Below are 25591 nucleotides of genomic sequence, written 5' to 3'. Positions count from 1 at the left end.
TTGCACATGACTATTTATAAACTAAGCAACTTGAACTAAACAACTTTTGGAAAAAACTTAACTTAACGATGATGATAATTTGAAGAAGTTTAATTTGAAGATGATGATGGTCATCATCATCATCATCATCATCATCATCATCATCATCATCATCATCATCATCATCATCATCATCATCATCATCATCATCATCATCATCATCATAATTTTTCTTCAGCTATAGATAACAATTTTAGATTGACTCTTGAAAACAAATTGAACAAAGAACTCATTTACCTGATGCCATAAGACGAAGTTTTAATTTTCGTGTATTCCCATCTTCAACATCCAAAAAAAGATTTTCATCAATCAAATGTTTAAAACCACCACAATAATCCACTGTTATATTGTAGATACTGACTAGAGAAGTCGGGTAATTAAATGGTGGCATGTATTGCTTTAGCACAACTTCATCAATAGATAACAATTTTAGATTGACGCTTGAAAATAAATTTAATAATAAACTGCTTACTCCTGAAGATGCTTGTCCAAAATTGTAAATTTTAGCTGAATATTCTTTTAAACCTGACTGTGTGCAGAAATTAGGTAGCAAACACACGCTCCATTCTAATTTAAAACCTCCACTAACTAAATTGCTATATGAAAGGATATTTACTGTTCTATTATTAAAAAACTTATTAATGGTGTTGGTGACAAGAATTTGATTGTGTAAATTAGATTGTACCAAAGATCCAATGGTGTTTGCAGTCATGGCATACTTATAAAATATCTGAGGAAGGGGCCCATCAACAATCATTAGCACACTTGTTTCAGCAAAGAGCTGGTAACTATTAACAGCTCGAATAGTTAGATTAAATAAACCATTTGGTTGATTTAAAAGTATATTATATGGGATTAAACCTAAAAATCAAACAAACAAAAAATTGTGTTATTCTGATCATTATTTTAAACTAAAATAAAACAAAATTACAAAAATATTAAAAACTATAAAAATGCTATATTTACCTTTGAAAGTAAGTCATACCTGAAATAGTCATTCCTTCAATAGTAGCCCAAGCCCTACTTGGAATAATATATTCTCTATTTATTTGTGTAATGATGTAGATCAAATTTTCAGATCCATCGGAATCCTGAAATGCTTGCTTACTTATATTGTAGCTAAATGTTTCACAAGTTTTGACTACAAACTGCTTGAGGGATTGCACGACTACAGGAGGTTGACCTTGGCAACTGCTATCACGTTTATACTCTATCTGCTCAATAGTAAAATAAGGTTGAAATGCAGTTAAATTATACCTCTGTTGACTTAAACGTTGTTGATCTATAGCACCGGTGCATGACTGTAAACCACAAGGCACCATTTTAATAGACACAAAACTATTGCCATTAATAATTTCATAGGCATGCGCACTTTCTGGATTAAACTGATAAATGGTGTTAAACAAGTTCATAAACATAATATAGGCATAAGTATTTGGTTCTGATTTTTTAAAAAGATTTGAAACTACAATAAATTGAACAAAAGATTTTAGCTCAACAGGTTGACCAATAACTAAAATTACAAAGGGTGTGGTCACACTTAAACCCCGTTTAGTTTTGGCAATAATGCTAAAGATATTGCTCTGATTTTTGATAGGAAATGAAGTAACAAGGATCGCTACCTCCTGAGTTTCAGAATTAAACGATGCAATGCTATTACTACTAAGAAGAGATCCATCTGACTGTGTCATTGATAAAGTTAGATTTCGTGTGCCACCATCAATAAAATCGCTAAATGTATTTTCTGGAATTAAATACTTTAAATACCAACAATATTTTAAAGATTGAGCTGGTATTGGAAACATAACTTTTGGTGGTGTGTTTGAATAAAAACAAATTCCATTCATTGCAATTGAAATGTTTAAAATAACAAAATTTAAATTTAAATATGAAAGAAAACTAGGTGACTTAATGCGTTCTTCAACATACCTGTATTTATCCATTTCACAAATATTGCGAGAAACAGTACAATTTGTCCATTGAATACTGTAAACTGAGTTGGGGTATGAGCTCAAAATAATATATTCTACTGATGACTTTATATCTCCAAAATATAATACAACTAGATTTCTTATAGTCTTGTAAATTGTTACAAAGTCGCTGACTTGGAACCTTACAGAGAAATTCATGTTTACCAATAGGGATGGCTCTTTTAATGACATATTAATAATAATATTCAAAGTTTGAACAACGCTTTGTCCACCAAGATCTGTTGCTTTTAATTGATAACTAAAATATGTATTCTTCAAAAGCTGATAGGGTACAATTGTGAGAGTCTGGTTCTCACTAGAAAACTGAATCCATTCAGGAACAATGTTTTGATTGAGAGAAGTTAAAGTAAGATATAAGAAGCGTGTATTCCCTTGTTCAAGATCATTGAAAGTTTCAATTGGAACAGCCATTAAAAATGTTTCACATGTTGATACAAACAAAGGACCCCAAGGTTTATTAAGTACAGGTGGATTGTTTGTTTTACAAGCTCCTGCTGTATCTGAACTTATTTTTAAATTTGAAAATATAGGAGACATATATGCTAAAAAATCTTGTTTTACAGATGTATCACTTTCAAAAAATAAATCTGTATATTTTTTAATTTTTATAGCATCGCAAGGCTGGGCTCGAAATGAGCAGCTAGTAAATGAAAAATAGTTTTCATTAAGTGAAGTTAATGTATTTTGAAGCAAACGGAAGTCATTTAAAAAATATCCACGATTATAAAGCCATCTATTTATGTAGCTCCAGGCAGTATATGCAACATTTAAATTTAAAGGAATAAATAAACCTTTCATTGTTATAAAAAATGTTTCCTCTGCCACACTTTCATTAAGAAAAATATTAATATAGGAACTAATTGATAATTCAGAACTATCTGTAACCACCAATATAAACCTATAACTTTTGCTAATAATACTTTTGCTTGCTAAACCAATAATTGTTTGGGTACTAATGTTGAACTGAATCCATGAATCACTACTTAACTGTTGATTATTTTCATTCAACAATGTCAATTTTAAATTTCTTGTATCACCATCTTCTACATCCATGAAAGCATTTTGTGGGATTTGAAATGTATTAATTCCACAAAATGAAAATTGTATTGTGGGAATAACATTTTTTAAAACAGGCGCATTAAACTTACATATCCCATTATATGTTTCTTTAATACTGATTAATGTGAGTACATTACTCATATTTTGTAAAAATTTTGGATTAATAATTAATAAGCTTGAATTTGAAAACATGGTTTTCTGAATTGTTCGAATTAGAGCAAAGTCACATTGTTCTCTAAAATCAATTCCCCAAGCCAAATAACCAGAAGTATCTTTCTTTTGAGTTGCAAACTCCCCACCATTAAGGTAAAACCATCTTAAATAAATCTTTGAACCATAAGTACTTCTGCCTAATACATCAATTAAACTGTTTAAAAAATATTGCATGTGATACGACCAAATATTAATATTTTGTGTGTTAAATGATGAAAATGAAAATTCGACATAGTAATAATGAAGAGGTCTGTTGGACATAGGAGGTAAATAAACTGAATAAGCCTCTAAACTTAAAAGCTCATAATCAAAAACAAAGACTGCCACATCCTTAAAATTCCATGCTTCATCTGTCAAGGTAATATAAAGTTGATGAACATCTAAATTACAAATCAACTAAAATTATTAATTATAACTAATTTAAAACTGCATACCTCTAAATAAACTATTTAAATTCCGTACCTCTAAATTTGAATAGCTATTTTTAAATGAATATACAAACAGTAGTTTTAGCTTTGTAGCTTTGTAGTTTGTTTTAATAATAAAAAACTATATTATATATAGTTAAAAATTTATATTAAAATTTTAATAGAATTACATTTTAGTGAACTTTTCATGTCCAAAAAAAAATTGCCTTTAACAAGGCTGGAGAAACTTCTGGAGGCTGGAGACAAGCTTACTTTTGAGTCACATTTAACTTTAGTCATGATTAGTCATAAGCAATAGCTACCAGTTCCATCTAGTGCAGGATATTACTTTTCTATTATTATCTACTAAAGTTCTACTAATTACTTGAACAGCAGTAGAATGAAAGAATCGATTCTTACTCTCTGACAGTCAACTGATCCTTACTTATTTGCAAAACCAAAAGAGAATAAATTTTTACTATCTGCCATTTCTGACTCTAATGAGTCAATTACAGAAAAACAAAAGATATTAGACGTAAGTGTCAAAAAAGTAGATGTTACTAAGGCTGAAATTTACTGGCAGCTTAAGAATGTGGACAGTGGTTTTAGCATGAACAACTGTTCTGTTAAAACAAACATGACATCTTCAAGTATTATCTCCTGGAGAATGGTAAAGGATCATTTAATAGTCAATGACTTGAAACTGCACACAAAGTTCAAATTACAGCACCATTGGTCAAAGCTTTTCGATCAGTCCATCCAAATTATATAATTGAATTGAATAATACTAAAAAGGAGAAAGAGAAAACGGAAAAAGTAATAGTATTTAAAAATTAAATGAAAAAGTCAAGATTGCAAAAGAAGCATAATTTTAATGATTGGAAATGAGGTTACAGAGTGTATAGAACTTGCAGAGGAAAAAAGTGACATAAGTTATGTTAAGAAAGGAAATGGATTTTAAAAAAAAGTATTGAAACTAAACAAGAGATTGAGTTTATAGAAAAACAAAATTTATGTATTAAATCATATCAATTTTCAACAAAATTTGTTTATTTAATCAATGCCAATTTTCTATTATTAATATTGGAACTGTGTTATCTTACTTTTAGTTATTATTGTTATTATCATCTTAAACTGTTTCTCTTTTAAACTTTTCTGATTTTGTGATTTATTGAGAAGTTTTGAAATTTATTAATCTTAACTAGAATGAAAAATACTTTGTATGGATTGAGCCTTCCATAAGAGTTTTTTTGATATAATAACTAGATACTTGGTAAGCCTACCATCTACAATCGTAGTGTGTTGGTAAGTTCTTTAAATATTTTGAATTTTTTAAATTTTAAATAGTTATTTGTTAGTTGTCGTGAATATTTTGTTGTTTTTCTTCAGCTTTTTCAAGTTAATTACTAACCTGTATATTCATGTTTATATGAAAACTTGTTATTATTTGTGTTTCAGTCATTGTAATGACTTATTATTTGTGTTTCAGTCATTGTAATTCAATAGAGTTTCAATAAGTTTAATTTGTTTTAGTAATTCGGAAATTTGTTACATAAAAAAAAAATGTGCTATGGAAGTCCTTACTTTTGCTAACTTTTTTTCAGAATGTATAATCCTTGATGGTGTTGAGTAATGGTATTCATAGCATTAATGCTTTTTTAATTTATTACAGTTTTTTGGTTGTACACAAATCTATAGTATAGTATATAGTATTTAGTTTCAGATTACATGCTTTTATGTTTATAAGTGAAGTGGTTGTCTTTAAGACAATTTTTGTATCACTTTGGAAATATCATTAATGCTGAAGCTTAAGAGCTTTTTCAATAATGATCCTGGAAAAAAGATATGAGTTTTAGTACCAAAATCCTGGAAAAACATATCTAAATGAAGTGATAAGTGATTTTTTAAATTTTGAGTAGACACCTTGCAATTATAAGGTTGTTGGGCAAAAGTTAGAGGGATCAAACTTTATTTATAACTTACAATAAACAAACAAAAAAGTGTAGGCCAGAGACCCTGTATAATATAACCATATGCAACTTTTAAAGTTTTATTTGCATCAAAGATAAAGAAAACACTATTAACATATTTAACTTCTTCTTCCTTAATAGTATTGCAATTATAAAAATTATAAGTGAAGTTTAAAAAAAATATAGTAAACAAAAATTATTTTCTTTTTGCAGCCATTGAAGCGCACGAAATTAGAAAAAAAAGACCTTTTTGGTCGGCATCACAAAATGTTCACTATAACAATATAGAAATGAGATCAGCATGAAATCCCCAACCTCAGACAATTTGAGGTTAACATTGTATAGTTTGATTGTATAGGGCTGATTGTATAACCTTTATTTTTACAAAGCTGAGGTTCTTTTTATCAGTATTTGAAAAATATTTGGTAACAACTTTTTGTTCAAAGAAATTTGGTAACAACTTAACAAATTTGGTAACATTATTCATTAATACAAAGCTGCAATATGTAATGCCTGTTTATGAATAATGTTAGTAATAGTTTCTGATATGTTTGCCATTGTCAATAAGACAATAACAATGCATGAATTACAGTCTCCAGAATTTTTAAAAATTAAAATCACAGATAGCATTTTTCAACAAGTTATAAAACAACATTTAGCTAAATATTTTTGAAATAGTTAAGAGATTATCGATAAGAGTTCTGCACTTTTGTAACTATGAAAACAAGAGTAACCATGACAACTATGACATGAATGTTATCAAGACTACTTGGTTTAGATAAATTTAAATGAGAAATAAACTTAACAACAAAACTGGGGTAATTTGCATATCTTATTTGATCTTCGTGGATTAAAATTGTATGTCTTATTGGATCTTAATAGAATAAAATGTTTCTCTGAGATGTCAGAAAGAGTGTTGTTTTTAGACTCAAATAAAAAATGAGTTAAAAAAAGCTCTTTGCAAACAGTTCTGCCTTATCCTAGGGAGGGGTAAAAAGATCTTGTGTATAGAAAATGGAATACTAAACTTGTCTTTGTTAATGACATCAAAGATTTTCTAAAAGCCTAAAAAAACTTCTGAGATAAAATAGAAGATAAGGTAACCTGAGAATATTAGACAATATCTTTTTGCATTTATTTCCTGCAATCATAAAAGATGTTCATTTTCAAAAGAGTCGTTCTGGTGGAAAAAAATAAAAGAAATGATCACTGACAAGAGAAAATAAAAATTTCCATGCCTGCTAAAATCCAGGAGACTTTGTAGGACAATTTTCAGCAAAGAGATGAAGGATATCAAAGTCCATCTCACAGAAAATCACAAAAGTAAGTGATTTGGGAGACGAAGGTAAGTGATCTAAAAAACAAGCCACAAAGTTTACTGGGTAAGAGATTAAAAAGCCACTAAAAAGATTGAAAAGAAATTTAAATTTTAGTGCCAGCAGAGTCAGTAGTACTATAGCCAATTCAATTCAATAAGCATAAAAGTCATTAATAACAAAAATATTAGCCAATGTGAAAAATATTTCCTATACAAGTTCTGCACTAATTTTAATATTTGTTTGTTCTGTGATGTGCAAATTTAATATTAATTAAATCATAAGTAGAAGAAAAAACTATAAATTACTCAAAACTAAATTACATAAATTAATAATATTTATTGTTATTTATAATTATTTAGTAATATTATTTAATAATTATTTAAATTAACAAAATTTTAGCCAATTTTTTTCAAACCTTTTTGATTATAAACATAAGCCCAATATGTTAAAGGAACAAATTCATAAATTTCAGTTGATTTATTAAGGCTTAATACAAAAAGATCAAAAACATCATCTGGACTTGTGGTTTCACTTTTTTCGTAAAATGGGATTGGAAAAGTAAATATAAACAATCCTGGAATACCAATAACTTCATACTCAACCAATTCTCCACCTAGTTTTGATAATGTTTTAGGTTGTGTAATGCGATTACAAGTTCCTTTATTATTATTATACGAAGAAAGTGTAATATCTAATAGTTGAAATTCTGGACTTAACTGCTGATACAAGATTTGTCGTGGAACACAAACATCATTTATTTTATATCCACGCGTGCAAAATTGGGATTTAAGATCATACTTATTTTTTCTATTACAATTTTGCTGCCCTTGATTAAATAAGCAATCTTGCAAACTTACAATCATAACATCCCCAACAATAGAATAATCTACTAAATATAAAGATTTACTAACATAAAACTGGTTTGTAAAATAACTATGTATCTTTGTCAATAACCTGTAAAGTTTTTCTACGTCTGTTGTATATAAATCTGGGTTAGAAATTCTAACTTTAGCTGTAACAATATATCTTTGTTCAGGAACAATTCCTGACATAGACACTTTAAAAGAGTCATTATTAATATCTCCATTTGAATTTTTAATTCGCATTGTATAGAACACATCTTGTTTTGTACTGTTTGGTAAAAAAGATTGAGGAACAAAAAATAGTTTTCGCAATGAAGAATTGTACTGAACATACTTTGAGTTTGGTTTGACAGGAAGATATTGATTATCAAGCAACGTCAGGGTGTAGTCTCTGCCATTAGTAGTGATTCCATCAGAATACTGATCCAGGTATAACTGAACTTCTCCAATTTGACAAAAATTAATAAATACATCTCCAATTTTATTGTTGATTAAAGGCGGAGAAGATAGCACAATATTGATTCTAAAATTATATTAATATATATAAATAAATATATATATACACATACATATATACGTGCATATATATATATATATATATATATATATATATATATATATATATATATATATATATATATATATATATATATATATATATATATATATATAAAATGCTAAACTAAATCCAGACAGTTAACTGAAAAAAAAAAAGAAGATAAAAACAAACAAAAAAAGAAAAAAACAAGCTTTTTTGCAATAATAAAAGTCCTTCATATCTAGATAGTATCTGCTCAAACCAAAAGATTGTTAATACATTGAAAAGGTAAATAAACTCCCAATACTGGGTAAGAAAAAAGGGGTCACTGTTACCATTATGAAGAACATATATATATATATATATATATATATATATATATATATATATATATATATATATATATATATATATATATATATATATATATATAATAGTAAAAATAATAACAATACTAAAATAGTAATAATAATAACAATTATAAAAATAATACTAATAGCAATATTAATAATAACAATAACAAAATATAAGAATAATCATAATGATTAACGCTAATAATTAATTTGATAGGTATAAGTATCTTTAGTATTTGAGCAAAGGAGTATTTGTTTCTGCTACTGGTGAGGACAATTTTAGTGGTTATCCAATTAAAAGTATCAAGTAAGTTTTCTTTTATAAGTAAGGATTTTTTTGAGGATAATATTACTGATCTTATCTAGTAATTGTCAAAACAAATATTTTTGCTCTATTTAATTACAACAACTCTGGTAATGTGCAAGTCATTTTGGGGGTGATGTTGAATCTCTTATTTTGTAGCGAGACTGCACGAAGTGAGAACTGAAGCACTATATATCGTGTGGCTAATAACCTAAAAGTTTTATACTAGTAAATAGTTGGGCTAAGTGAGTCCGATTAGTTCAAGGTAAGCACTTTACTAAAATCAAAAAATAATGCAAAAATTGATTTGTAATTTTCATTAGCATAACTCCAGTACTATATAGCTTGAACAACAGAATTCATTATATTATAACCTGGAATAGAATCTATTGTATTACAACCCTCAAACAAATAGTTGTAACTATTTGTTTAAGACTCGGATATGCTAAGTGTGATAGACAACTAATTTGCATAATCATTATGTCTACATTATGATCATGTATATTTGATGTAGAATATTTGATGGTAGTCATTGGGCAAGAGTTGTTTAGTCATTAGAGGAATTAGTGTGATTTTAACCAGGATAAATTTAAAGACGATATAAATGTAGAAATTTCTAATTAAGCAGATTTGAGTCAAAGCGAGGAAAGATCTGTCTTAATTTAGATATAAAAGCGGTAATTTATCTAATAATTATTAGCCTGGTTTCTCAATAAAATAAGTTTTTCCAGTAAAATGCCTGTTAATATTATTAACAGGCCTGTTAATAATACTAACAGGCACTGTTAATAATATTAACAGGCACTGTTAATAATATTAACAGGCACTGTAAATATTATTAATAGTAAAAGTTAATAATATTAACTTGGAATAGTTAATATTATTAACTTTAAAAGTTAAAAGTTAATAATATTATTAACTTTAGTATTATTAACTTTAAAAGTTAAAAGTTAATAATATTAACTTGGAATAATAATATTAACTGGAAAAGTTAATAATATTAACTTTTCCAGTAAAAGTGCCTGTTAATATTATTAACAGGCAACTGGTACCTATTAATAACAAGCACCAGTAAAGTGCTTGTTAATAATATTAACAGGCACTCTACTGGAAAACCTTATTTTGTTGAGAAATCAGGCGTATTAACAATAGATAAATGACTGCTTCTATATCTGAGATAATATATTAATAATAACAGAAGACATATCTATAACAGTTTTGTAGACAAGTTTTCTGGTTATCCTGAAGCTTCAGGATAAGTGGCGTAATTTAATTTATTAGACCGGGTGAATAAAAAAAATGCAATTGTATTTAGTCGGTGTTATTAAGTAATTGGTCAGCTTTACGTGAACAAAATTTTTAAAAAACTTGCTAAAATTTTTATTCACGCAAAACTATGTAATTTACTCTAAAACGCTGAGTAATTGTTCAGCTTTACGTGAATAAAAGTTGTAAACTCACTTGTTGTTAACTCAATTACCAAAATTATATAATCTGAACAGTGAGAAAAAAACAAACGACGATAAAAAAATAATTGACGAGATATTTGAGGAAATTGGTAAAGGCAATGAAAAACCAATTAAAATAATAAGATTAAAAAACAAAAAAGACTCAAAAACTCCTCCGCCTATTATTGCTGTGCTTCCTGAAAACAGCGAACTCAATCAAGTTTTACTTGCCACTAGGGAATTACGCAAAAACATAAAATATACATATGACTTCATTAATCCAGATATGACACTCGTCGAAAGGCAAATCGATTCTCAACTTAAACAAGCAAGAAATAAGAAAAACCAAATACTCCTAGAAAATGAACCAAACTCACCCTTTCGATGGTGGATTAGGCGCAACGAAGTCATCAAACTTAATTTTAGTAAACAAAATATATTAAAAAACTCTAAAAAATTGGATTAATTTTCCAACCATTAAAAAAATCACTGAAATTAAATCCGTCAAAGCTATATACACAAACATCGACTCATTAAATAAACGCCATGAGCTCAAACAAATTGTAAATCTGAAACCGAATTTTTTTTTTTTACAGAAACTCTGTCTAAAAGTAAAAAAATTGATGTTAATGATCTTGAGTTTGCTATTGAAAATTACTGACTACATACAAATCACAACGATAGTTCTTGCCAAAGAGGTTTAGCTATATTTATACATAGCAAACAAAAGTCATCCATAACAAACCTAGATATATTTCCATCTGAATCGCTCAGTTGTGAAATTACAACGACAACTTCTAAGTTATTGTTAAGTTTATTTAACAGATAACCAAATAGTAACGATGAAAACACTAACTGCATAAATCAACACATTGCCAAACTCTCAAACAAATATCCAAACATTCTTATTATTGGAGATTTTAACTACCCAGTTATCAGCTGGCAAAAACCAAAACAACCTATATACAAATTCCTCTTAATCGATTAAATTTACTGAAAATATTCGCGATTCTTTTTTAACCCAACATATTTCAAAAGCAACACACATCAGACAAAACCAAATTGCTTCTACAATTGACCTCTTATTTACTTCTGATGAAAACATGATTTCCTTTTTAACTCATCTAGCAGCCATTCGCAAAAGTCATCATTAACTACTTTACTTTACTGTGTCGATTGAACCTATTATAAATATACTACAATACCAAACATTTATTCACAAAAGGGAACTATGACAAAATTAATGAAGACCTTGCAAATATTAAACTCTGTCCAACATCCAACTCAGACCAACTATGGAGTATCTTTTTCAATAAACTTAAAACTAGTATCAACAATAATATTCCAAAATCTAACTTTAGAAATATAAAACGCTCAAAACAGATTGACTTTTAAATAATCAATGAACTTAAATTTAAACGAGAGAAATATCGTCAATATATATTAAACAGAAATGAAGAAACATATAATGAGTACTGTATTTCACAAAACAAAACAAAAGCAGCGTGCAGAAAAGTAATTATTGAATTTGAAAAAAAACTGGCTAGAGACAGACCAAAATCCAAAAGCATTTTACTCGTATGTCAAATCAAAAAGAAAAAAAAAAGAAGCATTCCCTGACATCCAATACAATAATATTGTTGCAACTACTGATCTAGATAAAGCTCATCTATTCAATAGTTTCTTTCCTAATACTTTTTCAAATAAAAAAATAACAGCAACACCACAATTTGACCTAACATATAAAAATGTAAATCCACTAACAAACAATATTGATCTAAGTCCAGAAATTATCAAAACATACCTCAAAAGTTTAAACTCATCTAAATCACCAGGCCCTGATGCATTACACCCAATAATATTTAAGAAAACTTGCTTTTAAATGTCTAAACATCTATCTACTATTTTTAACAAAGTCCTTGAGAGTGGATCAATACCCCAAATATGGAAAGACGCAACAGTTACACCCACATTCAAAAAAAGAGACAGATCAAAAGCACTTAATTATAGACCTATCAGTATAACTTGTACTTTAATAAAAATCTTTGAAAAAATTATAAAAAATCATATTATGACACGCCTAGTTAACGATAACTTATTAAGTCCACACCAATATGGATTTCGTCCAGATCAGTCCTGCTTAACTAACCTTTTAGCTGTAACTAATTATTGGACATCATCACTTGATAATAATATTCCCATCGACAACATTTATCTCGATTTTGAAAAAGTCTTTAACAAAGCTCCACATAAATTTCTTATTTCTAAACTTGTAGCTTATGGTATAAATGGATTAATACTATATTGGACTAAAAACTTTTTGAAAAACCGTAGACAAAGAGTTGTTGTTAATGGTAATTGTTTAAACTGGGTACCCGTTAAAAGTGGAGTTCCCCAAGGCTCCGTCCTTTCAGCGTTACTTTTTATTATATATGTCAACGATATCCCTGAAGTAATCAAATCAAAAGCTGCTCTTTTCACTGACGATACCAAAATCTTCCGTTCCATTGAAAATAATCAATCTGCGCAAAAATTACAAAATAACATCGACGCTCTTGTTACATGGTCTTAAAAATAGAGAATGAAATTTAACATTGATAAATGTTCTGTAATGCACTTGGGAAACAACAACAAATCCCATACTTATAATATGCAAGATCCAGAAAAAGAAAAATAAGAGTAAACACTAAAACCACAAATTTCGAACGAGATTTAGGTGTTCACATAGATTCGAACTTATTATTTTCCAAACACACAACTGTTCAAGTCAACAAAGTCACACAAATAATAGGAATAATAAAAAGAACATTTACCTCATATCCAGACTTATTATCCTTCAAAAAACTATTTTCAGTACTAGTCCGCCCTCACCTAGAATGCTGTGGATCAATCTGTAACCCTGGACTTCCCAAAGTCAAACGGCAAATAGAAAATGTGTTAAGAAGACCTTCGAAACGAATCAATAGATTACATGATCTACCGTATGAACAAAGATTGTTGGCCTTAAACATGACAACTGTAAAATACAGGCTAATTTGTGCAGACCTAATCAACGTGTATAAATGGTGCATAAATAACAGTAGTGACCAAAGTCTTTTTGAAATAGATAGCCAATTTATTACTCGTGGTCTTGTATATAAACTAAAAAAACAATCTTCACGTTTAAATTTACATATGAACTTTTTTTCTCTTAGAATAATAAATAAATGAAACTCTCTTCCTAATGACATTGTATTAGCGTTATCTCTAAAAACGTTTAAGCTGCTTCTAGACAATCATCTAAATAATGAATGATACTCTACGACTAATCCATATTTAATTTTCTATTAGTTATACAAACTCTGTAATTGTCAAGTATTATATAACTAGGTTGACAGGCAGTTTATGCCTACACAATTTATTGTAAAACCTTAATGTTAAAAAAAAAAAAAGTTTCAGCAAACTTGCCGAAGTTTCTCGTAAAGCTGAACAATTACTTAGTAAAAGCAATTGCTTTTTTTTTACGAAAAAGCGTACGTCCATAAAGTACGTACGCTTTTTCGTCTACACCCCCTTCCTCCGTATTTTACAATACGCTTTTTTGAGTACCCTCCACCTCCCTAAAAGTACCTATGCTTTTAACCTATTTATCTAACATTTCATGATACTTTTTTAAATCTAGTGTCTCCTTTCTTTTATAATTGACCCACTGCCCTCCCATCTCGTATACGCCATTTGCAGACCCTCTCTTCCCCTCCGAGCGTACGTACTTTATGGACGATCCCTTAGCCGACAAATCACCAAATCGTTCTAACTTTCGTCCATAATTACATAAGGCAAACTTTCACAATAAAAAAAACAAAGAAGATCAAAATTTTTCCCTCGCAGAGAGACTTTATTTAAATAAAAAATCAAAGAAGCGAAATTAAGCTAAATGAAAATCGCCGCGTAAAAGAGCTTATTATTTCCTACTTCTAATTATATTATTTTCTTAATATTTCTTTTTTACTTTATTTTAAAAATCCCTCTTATAACTTTTTCAGGACATATTTAATTCATTGATTGTTAAATAAAAATACATCACCATTTCCGTAAATGTAAATGGCTACAAAACATGAACAGCAAAAGTTGTCAAATTTCTTTTTGACTGGGCCTCCACTCTCCAAACTGCATGTTAAAATTGCGCTTGGCGGAGATACAGATCATGTGTCTTTGCAAGTTACTTATAATACTAGCACGTTAGCAACAAGTTGTTCATCATCATAGCCTCAATAATCATGTAGTTTACTATGGAAATCTATACCATCGATATCTCAACAATCACTTAGTTCAACAGCCTCATCTGACAAAAATTGTAATGACGCAGTCAGCAATTATCTCCCTAAATTTTGAACAATTAAACAATAGAATAAATTAAAAGCTAAAAACAGTTTTTTATTATGCATTGATGGAAAGATTAGATGCTCTGTTTGCGATACAAAAAAGTCAGAAAGTTATTCCAAGGAATGGACTGCGTGCTCTATAATATCTTATGGCGAAACTCGCAATTCGCAGTTAACGTCATTAAGAAAGAAAAAATGCAAGCACAAAGTTTCTAAAACCAATAGACAGCCTTGCAAACTTCTCAAACTCAAAAAAGGTGAGCATTTGAAAGCAAACTTCGCAAAAAGTAACCCTTCAGACTTAGAAACAACTGAATGCGTATTTATAACAGCATACTATATTGCTAAAAACAAAAGACCTAACACTGACCAATGTTTGTGGAGACATAATTGATTTTATAAGTGAGCAAATGAAAAAAAAAAAATATTAAGCTACATTCAGAAAAACCCTGGTCCGCTCAGTATCTTAACCAATGCAAGCACAAATTCATGCGGAAAAGCTTGCTTGGTTATATACCTTCAGTAGGCATTTGATGATTTTAAGATATTTTTAGAGTTACTAGAGTTGAACGCAGTCGCTTCTGCTGAAATTGTAGTCCAGATTCTAAATGGTCCTAATTGGCATGGATTTTTGGATTTCTATTTATCCGAAAGTTTACTAGGATTTTGTTGCAACGGTGCCTCCGTTATAACTGGATTAAATATTGTCTCCAAACAATTGAAGCAGAAGTTTCCTCGGCTAGTTGGATGGCATTGCTTGAATCATTGTCTTGAACTAGGTGTAAGTGATGCATTTAAAGCCGTTTATCATTTCAAGTGCTTCATTGATGCTTTTTATGCTTTGTTCAGCACTCTTCGAACTTTCACTTTGTTCTCAGTCTTCGAAAAACAGGAGAGATTTTTCTGCAGGAGCAGTTGAGATAGAAGTTTGTCTTCTTAAAATTAGGCGAATTCTCAATACACAATTAAATACTTCAATTGATTCAACACGGGACACAAAGGAGAGATCCAAATTTAAAAGCCTTGCACAGAAACTTGCAAGTGTGACTTTTCTTAAAAACCTGGCATTATTGTATGATGCATTGGAAAAACTCAAATCAACTTCAGAAGCTCTACAATTGAAAAATGCCACTCTCGCAAAAGCAATTCACGTTATCTCTTAACTTATATCTATCATCAAAGGGAAAAAGTTTGGAAGAACTCCCAAGATTTTTGAAGTCAAACTGGCCATTAAAAATGGTATTTTCCAAGATTTGATTATATCAGAAGGTAGAAACCAACCTTTTATTTATCAGGCCACTTTCTATCAGCAGCTGGTAATAAGTTTTAAGTCACACATAGCATCTGTTGATGAAAATCATATCATAGCCCAAACAATGCAATGCCATATTCATATAACCATATTCATCGCCACGAAATGAACAAAATGAAATACAATTTTCTCAAGAATATTCAAAAACTCTTCTGAAAATTTTCTACTTGATGATTTTTCTTTAACAAAACAGGAGTTTCGTGACTTCAAGGATCATTTAAATGACCAAGAACATGTATCCGTTTCATGTGATCATATCTTCCAAACATTAGAGCGATTCAGATTAAAACGTCTGTACTTTTCATCTATCATGTGATCAATGCAAAACGTGTCGGGGCTTTTCGATCATGAATATCATCTGTACAAATGTGCAAAGCATATTTTCAGTAAAACATTCATCATCATTGGTGTTTATCAGCATTGAAGGTCCTCCATTCAAAGAATTTCAGCCGAAGGAGTAGGCAAAAGAATGGGTGAATATAGGTAGACGAACAACTGATTGCGAGGAAGGAACATGTAGAAAGGAAAATAAACTAACTGAAACAAAATCATTTTGGAAATTGCTATAGTGTTTCAAAACGCTGTAGTATATATATTGTATTCAATACTTAGCAAAAGCTTGAATGACCTAATTTAGAAGGCGCAGTGGGTTATCCCTCATTACTTTGAACACGCTTTGAACTTTTTAACACCGTTCCACTTGATTTATTATTCTACTTTAACACCTGATTGTGGTTATAATATAAATACTTAGAAGTACTGTAACTAAAAGTAATAAACTTCTAAATAACTTCTAAAGGTAAATAAAAACAGAAATAAAAGTAATATTTAAACAAAAACTTAAATACATTTTAATCAGTTTAGTTCATTTTCAGCGCGTGTTTTACTAAGTAAATTAATTTATTTTAAAAATAAAAAATTAAATAAATAAGTAAATTTTTTATTTTAAAAATAAGAAATTTTAAACATTACGTAAATATAAATTTAAGTATAAAATTTATTTATATAACTTAATATATTAATATAACATTAATTTAAAATACAATAATATAATAAAATATAAAAATATATCTATAAAATATTGAAAACTATTTAAAAAAATTTAATGCATAAAATAAAAAAAATTTAAATATAAAATGAATACTCGGTGTAGTTAAGGCGATTTAAAAATTATTCGAATTCTTTTATTTGGAATTAGCATGGTTTAATTAGCGTATCACGTCGAGAGATGCCACGAATATTGACTCAGTTTTTTCTGAAGTTTTAATGATTGCTACTGTTAAACTTTCGCAACAATTAGAGGTTTTTCATTATTGGCTTGACGATCTTAGAAAAGGATTGTGCCACTTGTTATTGCTTCAATCCTTCTTTTTTTTTTTTTTTTTTTTGTAAATATATATATAAAATTATGATTTATAAGAATTATTCATATATTTCAAGGTATATACCGGTGTAAAAGGAAAGCTTCAGGATTATGCGTATTTGCTTGCATGCTTTTTAGTAGTATAGTTTCTTTGTACTAATTCTTTTTTTCTTTTCTTTTTTTTAAATTTTTCTTAATTAATACAAAAACAAAAAGTTAAAGTAGGACTTTATGACCGATGATTTTTATTTTAAGTCTTTAGAAAAACGTTTTATATTATATAGTGTTACGTTTTTTAATTTTTGTTGTCTTATATTTACGATATACTAAGGGGCTTGGTGATAAGATCAACTATGTCTTCTTCTTGCCCCTGCTATTTGTATTTATATTATGGTTTACGATTTTAATAAATTTATATGGCAACAACAACAAAAAAAAAAAAAAACTAATGCTACGTTGTTTAGCTTTTGATATTGTAATCCACAATGCCTTTTAAAATATTCAAAAATAAACTTGAGTAGTTAGTTATATTTTTTAACTAAGTTAAGAAATTTTTATAAATACTCCAGAGAGTTTTATTTAACAAAAGGAACAATTAATATAACTAACATATTTAAGTAAAATTTATAATTGTACATGAAGATCGATTCGGGTCGATTATTGTTTATTTTATTTATACGAGTTACGCGAGACTGTGTTTGGCTGATGGAACAACTGATGATAGCTTTCTTGAGCAGCGAGCATATTCATCGAAAAGAAAAAAAAATACAACTTTACAACAATCGGATTTCTTTGATACAGTGTATAGAAAGAAATAATTCAACAATTTAAAAAATTTCTCATAACTTTTTAAATTATTGATTGATTTCTAAACACAGTATTAAAGTAATCCGATTGTTGTAAGCAGCGCCGTAACTAGCTTTTCTAGTGCCCTGTGCAAAATTTCATTTTTCGGCCCCCTAAGCCTAACTTTTTTTTGGAAAAATTGTAAATAAAAAATACATTTTAATTTATTATTTATAAAAATTTCTTTATTAAAATTGCACTTTTCTCGCTTTCATTTGCGCAAATTCATTTATAACGTCGTCATAATTAATATCTTTAACAATGTTATATTCAATAGATATTATTGAAAGATATTTTCGTCAGTTTAAAGTTCCATTTCACGGCCGCCTAATCTACGGGCCCTGTGCAAGTGCACCTGTTGCACCTGCCTAGTTACGGCACTGGTTGTAAGATTGTGTCTTTTTCCCTTTTTTACATTTTTCGCTTTATATAAAGTGAGCTTACGAAAAAGACCAGCAAGGAAAACTTTATCAAAGTTCTTTATGTCAAGAGTAATAGCCTTTTATTTACTTACCTTGCTTCGCCGCTTTCATTCCACTTAATTGTTATAACGGTTAACAAGTCAGCAGTAAAACTCGAAAATCCAGATAGATATTGAATATACAAGTTTTATCAGAGATTTTTTTAATGTAGATTTTGCTTAAAATTCCAAAAACTTAAGACAGATCAGGGTCGAAATTTCACCAAAAAAAATAGAAAAGAGTAAAATGAAAAATATTTTTCATCTATATCATACTATATTTGATTGACAGCTGTTAAACTCAAGATTATTTTTTAAATCATATAATCTAAGACTAATATATAATAAAAAACTATTAACGAAATGTTTTTATCTTCTAGTATACTGAACTTTATTTTTTTTGCAGATGACACCCAAGCTTTCTACACCCACTCAAACATTAATACTTTTTTAACACAGTAAATCAAGAGCTTGAAGAGTTAAGCGATTGGTTGAAGGCCAACAAACTTTCCTTGGACATTGAAAAAAGCAAATACATTCTTTTCACAAAGCCATCAAGTCATACACATTACCATTAAGTCTTCCATATATTTTTGTTGATAAAACAAAATTAAAAAGAGCATTTTCTGTGAAGTTCCTTGGAGTGATACTATAATATTAACTGGAAAAAGTATATCAAGTTATTAGAAAATCTAAAAGCATTGGGATGCATAAAACTAAGTATATTTTAAACAAAGTCTCTAAAACGTTTATACTTTGCATAAAAAGGTTATACTTTGCATGTTCATAGCTACATTAGCTACTAAAATGTTGCCTGGGCAAGTACTTTTTAATCAAAACTAGCTTTAGTCTATAAAAAACAAAAGCAAGCATACCGCTTATTCACAAATGGATATGGTAGTACTAAAGAAAAAAGACATTCAAATCGGACATCTTTAAATTCAAAAAAGAAAAATATCTTTGTTTTTACGCTGCACAAAAGTTTTAAATTCTTTATGATAATTCCATGGTTTTTGAATAAAACTCGGACCAAACAAGTTTAGTACCCATGATAGAAAGGTTAAGGATAACATTTTCGTACTTTTGTTAATAGATATATCTAACAGAAAGCCTTTGAAAAGGCTATCAATATTCATTTCATTTTCAATTTGGTTTAGAACTTTTTCAATAGCTCTGTTAAAACTTAAAGCTGTATGTGAAGTGCAAAACAGTTGACCAGCAGAAATTTCTCTATTAAGTATATCAGCTGTGATTTTAGTTATTCCTATATTATAAACAGTACTGTCAGTCATATGAACATCTACCTTCTGGTATAGTTCTTCTGAGGTGTACTTTGAGGCTTCCTGTAACATTTCGAATGTTGTTTTTATTCCATCTGCAATATTTGCTGTAGTTTCTGAAGCAATTGCTAATGTAGGCAAAGGAAAGTAATATTCTCCGTTAATATGTAAACCAGAAGGTGCAAAGGTCCAAACATGCTTTCGAGTTGTAGAGTCAGTGGCGTGAGTTATTATATCGCCACTATTTTTAGCTTGAACAACTCTGTCTGCAATCAAGCCAAGAGAATACGCGTGCATCTGTTTTAGTTTTTTACATATGGCACTGCGTGTTGGTAGTGTGTATTTAATTGCATAAATTTCAACATAAACTTTATACGCAAAATAACCGCTGCAAAGATTTTTCTTTTATATGTATTTTTTTTTTTTTTTTGTATCTTTAAAAATGTTTAAATAGAAGTAGAAGACCAACCACAAAAAAATAGAAAAAACTGAATCGTTTTTCAAAATTTTCTAAAAAAATTAATAAAGAATAACTGGTTAAACAAAAAATATAGAATTAGAATCCCCCCTAATGATAGCCGCTAATTACAGCATATAAATTTACGCTAATTGTACTGATTCCCATTATCACCACATAAAGTCGATTCGAAAAATACAAAGCAACTTTAACTTCGCTGCTTACATCAAAGAAATCTTTAAGTATGCTCATATTACCAAGTGACTCATATTACCCTAATCTACCCTCTATTTTCAAATTTATGTGATTGAAATATCTTATAGTTTGTGTATATTTTATATTTTATTGATATTAATTGTAAAATATAACTGAAATTAACAAATATGATTTGATATAAGCATAAACAACTCACTTTTAGTAAGAACATCAAGACTAGAAAAATGCTATTACGCGCTATGATACGCTTAAGTATTAAAAAAAACATACTCAACAACTAAGGCAACAAAATTACCGTCGACCAGCACGCTACTTAATCTTTCTAAGTGAACGAAAGGTTCTTGCACCCGCCGTGAAAGTGTTAAATGATTGGCTTATAAATTCGAAAAAAAATTCAAAACTTGTTTGCCATTCTCAATGTCTAAAACTTAACCAAAATGTTTTTTGGCTTGTACTGCAAATCAACTTTGCGTTTTTGAACAAACAGATCAAAGGTTGGATGTGAGAATAAAACAATAGTTTTAGAAAGCCAAACAAACGCATTTGACAAAAAAATAATAATAAAAATGAAAGAGTGTGTTATTGTTGTTTACTAAGATTTCAAAAGGAAGCGCAATTAAACTGAATCCGCCTAAAGCTACATAATACCATTTGGTGTCTAATTAATCATATTAATTTGAACAGATGTTAGGGACGAATTCTTATCTTCCAAATCAAAATCATGCTTTCACAAAAAAAAAAGTTGTAATTATGTCTTAAATAACGACAGCATTCATAGAATGTTTAAAATGAAAAAAAAAAAAGCATTGGTAAAGAAACTTATGCATTTTATGGCATCGGTGGTGACGTTACAGAGAGTACCCTGGTATGATAACACAGATAATTATGCTTTCTTAAAAAAGAAGCAAGCCTGAACAGGAGTTTGTAATTGCCCGATTGACAGCTGATCTGAAGAGAGTTCTTACGAGAACGATGGTTTAAAGTTTAAAAATTATTAAAAATATCCAAATACTTTAAAAATAAACTTTGATGTTGGTTTCATAAAGGACTTTAACATTAGCCAATGAAAGTGAACTTTCAGATTGTCCGAGAAAGGAATCAAATTATCTGATGTTATTGAATAATTTTATAACTAAGACATTTCTGTTGGAAAATAAATTAACAACAAAAACATTAGAAATCTAACAAAGAGCAATAACATTTGAAAAACTGAACAATCAGGCCAAATAATGAATTTACAAAAAAAAAAATTTTTAAACAATTTAAAGTTATTTTTTTTATTTAATTTAAAAAATCTTAAGCTATTTTACTCGATTAGTTCAAGCGATTTTGTTTTGTAAATGTTTATTTTACAGTTATAATAAATTGATTAAAGTCTTGTTTGTCAGTTAATTTGCAGAGTCCTAAATCATTTGATTATTCATTTAAAAAAAGAAACTGTTAATAATTTCCATCATAAAAGTTTACTACGATTGGTCGAAATCAATATTAATTGCAGCATTTTGAAATCAGGTTAAACAGTTTAGAAAATATCTATAATATTCAAGAAAAAAAGTTTTACGTTTAAGATTTCATTATAGAAAAAAATAAATTTTTAGATATTTTAATGCTAAACTAAAAGTGTTAATTGAATATTATTAACTTCTTAACTTAAAACTTTAAACTTAAATCAGTTTTAATTTTACTTTTATCATTAAAATAAAACTTGTATTTTTTTTACTTAATTGCTTTAAAAACAACGCTTTCAAGAAATTTCAGTGTTGGTTAAAAAACAACGCTTTTAAGAAATTTCAGTGTTGTCAAAATATAAGTGCGCAAAAATGCTTCTTTTAGCTACCGAACCACATTAAAATTTTAATATACATTTTGATAAAATCCTAAATAATATAATTTATACATATATATATATATATATATATATATATATATATATATATATATATATATATATATATATATATATATATATATATATATATAAATTGTTATAAAGTCAATAAAAAAGTTATCAAAACTACCTTATACAAAATACTGCTATTTGTAGAGTAAGCTCTCTTATCATCATATTTGATATTTTAAGTTTTTAATTATAAATTGCGCGACTAGACCATTTTGTTTTTTTATTATAAATACAAGAATTTATTGACAAGTATTTTTTATGTCGAAGTTGAAATTATGAAAATGTGTGACAGTTGATTAAAAAAAAATATTTTTCAATAGACGCTTTTTAAATAATTGAGTTTATTTTTAATAGTGCTTGCTGTAATTTGAATATGATATTTTGAAATTTATAAGTTCAGCTTGTATTTAAAAAAAAAAAAAGAATGGCTAATGCATAATTAAACATTGGTTTTTAATTATGCCAATGCATAGTTTAAAACCAATATATATTATATATACTCTCATACTTGCCAGGTCATCTAGAAAAAATATTTTTATTTCTTCATATCCAAAAACGTTTTTACAAATAAAAAGCAAAATAAAAGTGAAAATTTTCAGTAAAAAAATTAATCAGAAAATTTTAGTTTAATTTAAAACAGTTTTTCTTTATTTTACATTATAATTAGGAATTAATTTATATTTATTTCGGCTTTATTAAGTTAGAGTTTATTAAGGAAATATTTTAAAGAGCATGTATCTAAAATATTTTTTAGTGCACTGAGGAAGCAAAAACAAAACAATCACTCCAAGGATGTTGATGTTAACGAAAAAAAAGCGATACAAATACGCAAAGGATGTTGATGTTAACGAGAAAAAACGAGACAAGTATGCCAGGGATGTTGATGTTAACAAGAAAAAACAAGACAATCTTTAAATCGATGTTGGTGTTAACGAGCAAAAACGACAATTGCGTTACCTTCTTTACCGATCTTGCATATATTTATATATATATATATATATATATATATATATATATATATATATATATATATATATATATATATATATATATATATATATATATATATATATCCAAAGCAAACCACTGCGATAAGAAAAGAAAAGAAAAAAAAGTCGAAAAAAATAACACATTACAGGTTTCATAGTTACAAGCGATTCATAAGTTTACAAAACTTTACAGCAACTCATGAGTTAATTAAATCAAATAGCCTTTAGTTGGAAACACTTTTAAATCTCTAATGTCTGTGAAAAAGTTTACAAAAGATATTTTGAAACAAAGTTTTTCTTATGATAAGAAACAGTGGTGTGTCTAGACGATGTCTGCTACGTCGTTGGACGTACCCAAAAAAATTAACTGCCAAATTTAATCGATTTATTTTATGTACCACATACTCAATTTTTGAAACACTTTGGATACCTAAATTCTAATTTTCCGCCATCAATTTGGAAGACAGTAGGGGAGGGGAATTAAAAAGTAAATATTTGAAAATATTTTAAATAGAATTTTCATTTTATATAACAGATAAGAAGATGAATAAAAAACAAATGAAAAAAGAATGTTGATACCAGTTAGTTAAATTATCTCTTTAAGAATCTTGAGTTTGTATTTTAATTTTTGTTAAATGATCTAGAGATAAAATTAAAGTTATAAAATGTGTTTATTTTAAATTAGAAACATAAATTTTAGAGCAAGAATACTGACTTAGTCGGTGATTCTTGCTCTAGAGAAGAATACTGACTAACTAAAACGTTAATACTCAATTTTCTTGTTTTTAGTTATTTTAGAGTTTTACAAGTTAAAATTTTGCTTTACTACTATTATTACTCAACCATTATTATTTTTATGTGTAAGCTTTTATATTGCGCTTCAATGGCACTTCTTTATACTGTCTTTGCATTATGTTGGTATTTTAATTCATTTAGTATTGCTTATTAGATGAATTTAAAAAAACTATTTAGAAACTTACTTATAGCACATATTAAATTAAGTAAAAATTATTTTTAACGTTTAAATAAGTTTTAAAGTTCTATTTAATTGTATTCATATTGACTATATATAACTATAGATACCTGCTATATGTATACCTATATATATGTATAGATACCTATATAATAACTTTTTTTTTTTTTTTTGTATTTTACCTCCCCAAGGCCGAGAAGGCAACTATAGATGAGGAGGCTACTTGTGGTTATAACCCTCTCTCAACTCTATAACTCCGAAACACGAACCTTGACGAACAAGGCCGCTGCGCGGAGATACAAGTTGAGCGCGGTACTACCAGGGACGTAGTAGTACCGCGCTCAACTGCTTTGTTTATTATCCTGTAAATAATTTCATTCCATTTTCAGATGATTTTATAAAAGACAAGTAAAATAAACTTAACGGTTCGTTAAGTTAACATTGTGGATAATTGCTAGTTTAATTTCTCATACTCTTTGGTTTGATACTCCAGAAAGTGTCCATATAAACAGCTTTTACTTAATGTCAAAAAATAAATATATAATTCATTGCACTTGACCAATTATCTTAAGGACAGTTAATGATTCTGAAAACCAAGTATGTAACACAGTAAACTACGTAATCCCGATTTATTATTCCTTTCACTTACTTTCCTTTAACAAATGTTGTTGTTTGCTTATCTCAACTGTATCAAACACAGTATCCGACAAAAGTCACAACTGACCTTCCCATAACCAAATTATGTGAAACTTGGTGAAAAATATTGATGAGTTAAATTTAATGCCTCTTTACATAATTTAACATTAAAGTCTGAAAGTTTTGTTGTCAATGAAAGTTTTGGAGTTCTAACTACTATTCAAAGAATGTATAGTAGTTAGAAATTGTTTTGTGCAAGATAAGTTTTAGAGGTGCAAGATAATCGCAAGATAA

General features: G+C 28.2%; 1 protein-coding gene across 2 annotated transcripts in view; it reads right to left on the bottom strand.

Annotated features, from left to right (window-relative positions):
- The window catches only part of LOC105844463 (uncharacterized), a 70709-nt gene extending 47720 nt beyond the window's left edge, over positions 1-22989 (bottom strand). Inside the window, exons 1-4 of one of the 2 annotated variants that reach the window (XM_065798247.1) lie at positions 22818-22989; positions 8196-8384; positions 1025-3682; positions 277-900 (exon numbers count right to left, since the gene is read on the bottom strand). In XM_065798247.1, coding sequence (XP_065654319.1) covers positions 277-900; positions 1025-3563 — 3163 coding nt within the window. In that variant the 5' untranslated portion in view covers positions 3564-3682; positions 8196-8384; positions 22818-22989. Of the gene's footprint in view, positions 1-276; positions 901-1024; positions 3683-7413; positions 8385-22817 lie in introns of both variants that reach the window. The other variant, XM_065798246.1, reaches the window with a different exon arrangement.
- Positions 22990-25591: the final 2602 nt, after the last annotated feature.

This window comes from Hydra vulgaris, chromosome 05 (genome assembly GCF_038396675.1).
Source record: "Hydra vulgaris chromosome 05, alternate assembly HydraT2T_AEP".
In the NCBI taxonomy this organism is placed as follows: Eukaryota; Metazoa; Cnidaria; class Hydrozoa; order Anthoathecata; family Hydridae; genus Hydra; species Hydra vulgaris.
This window is presented reverse-complemented; position numbering and strand designations above follow the sequence as displayed.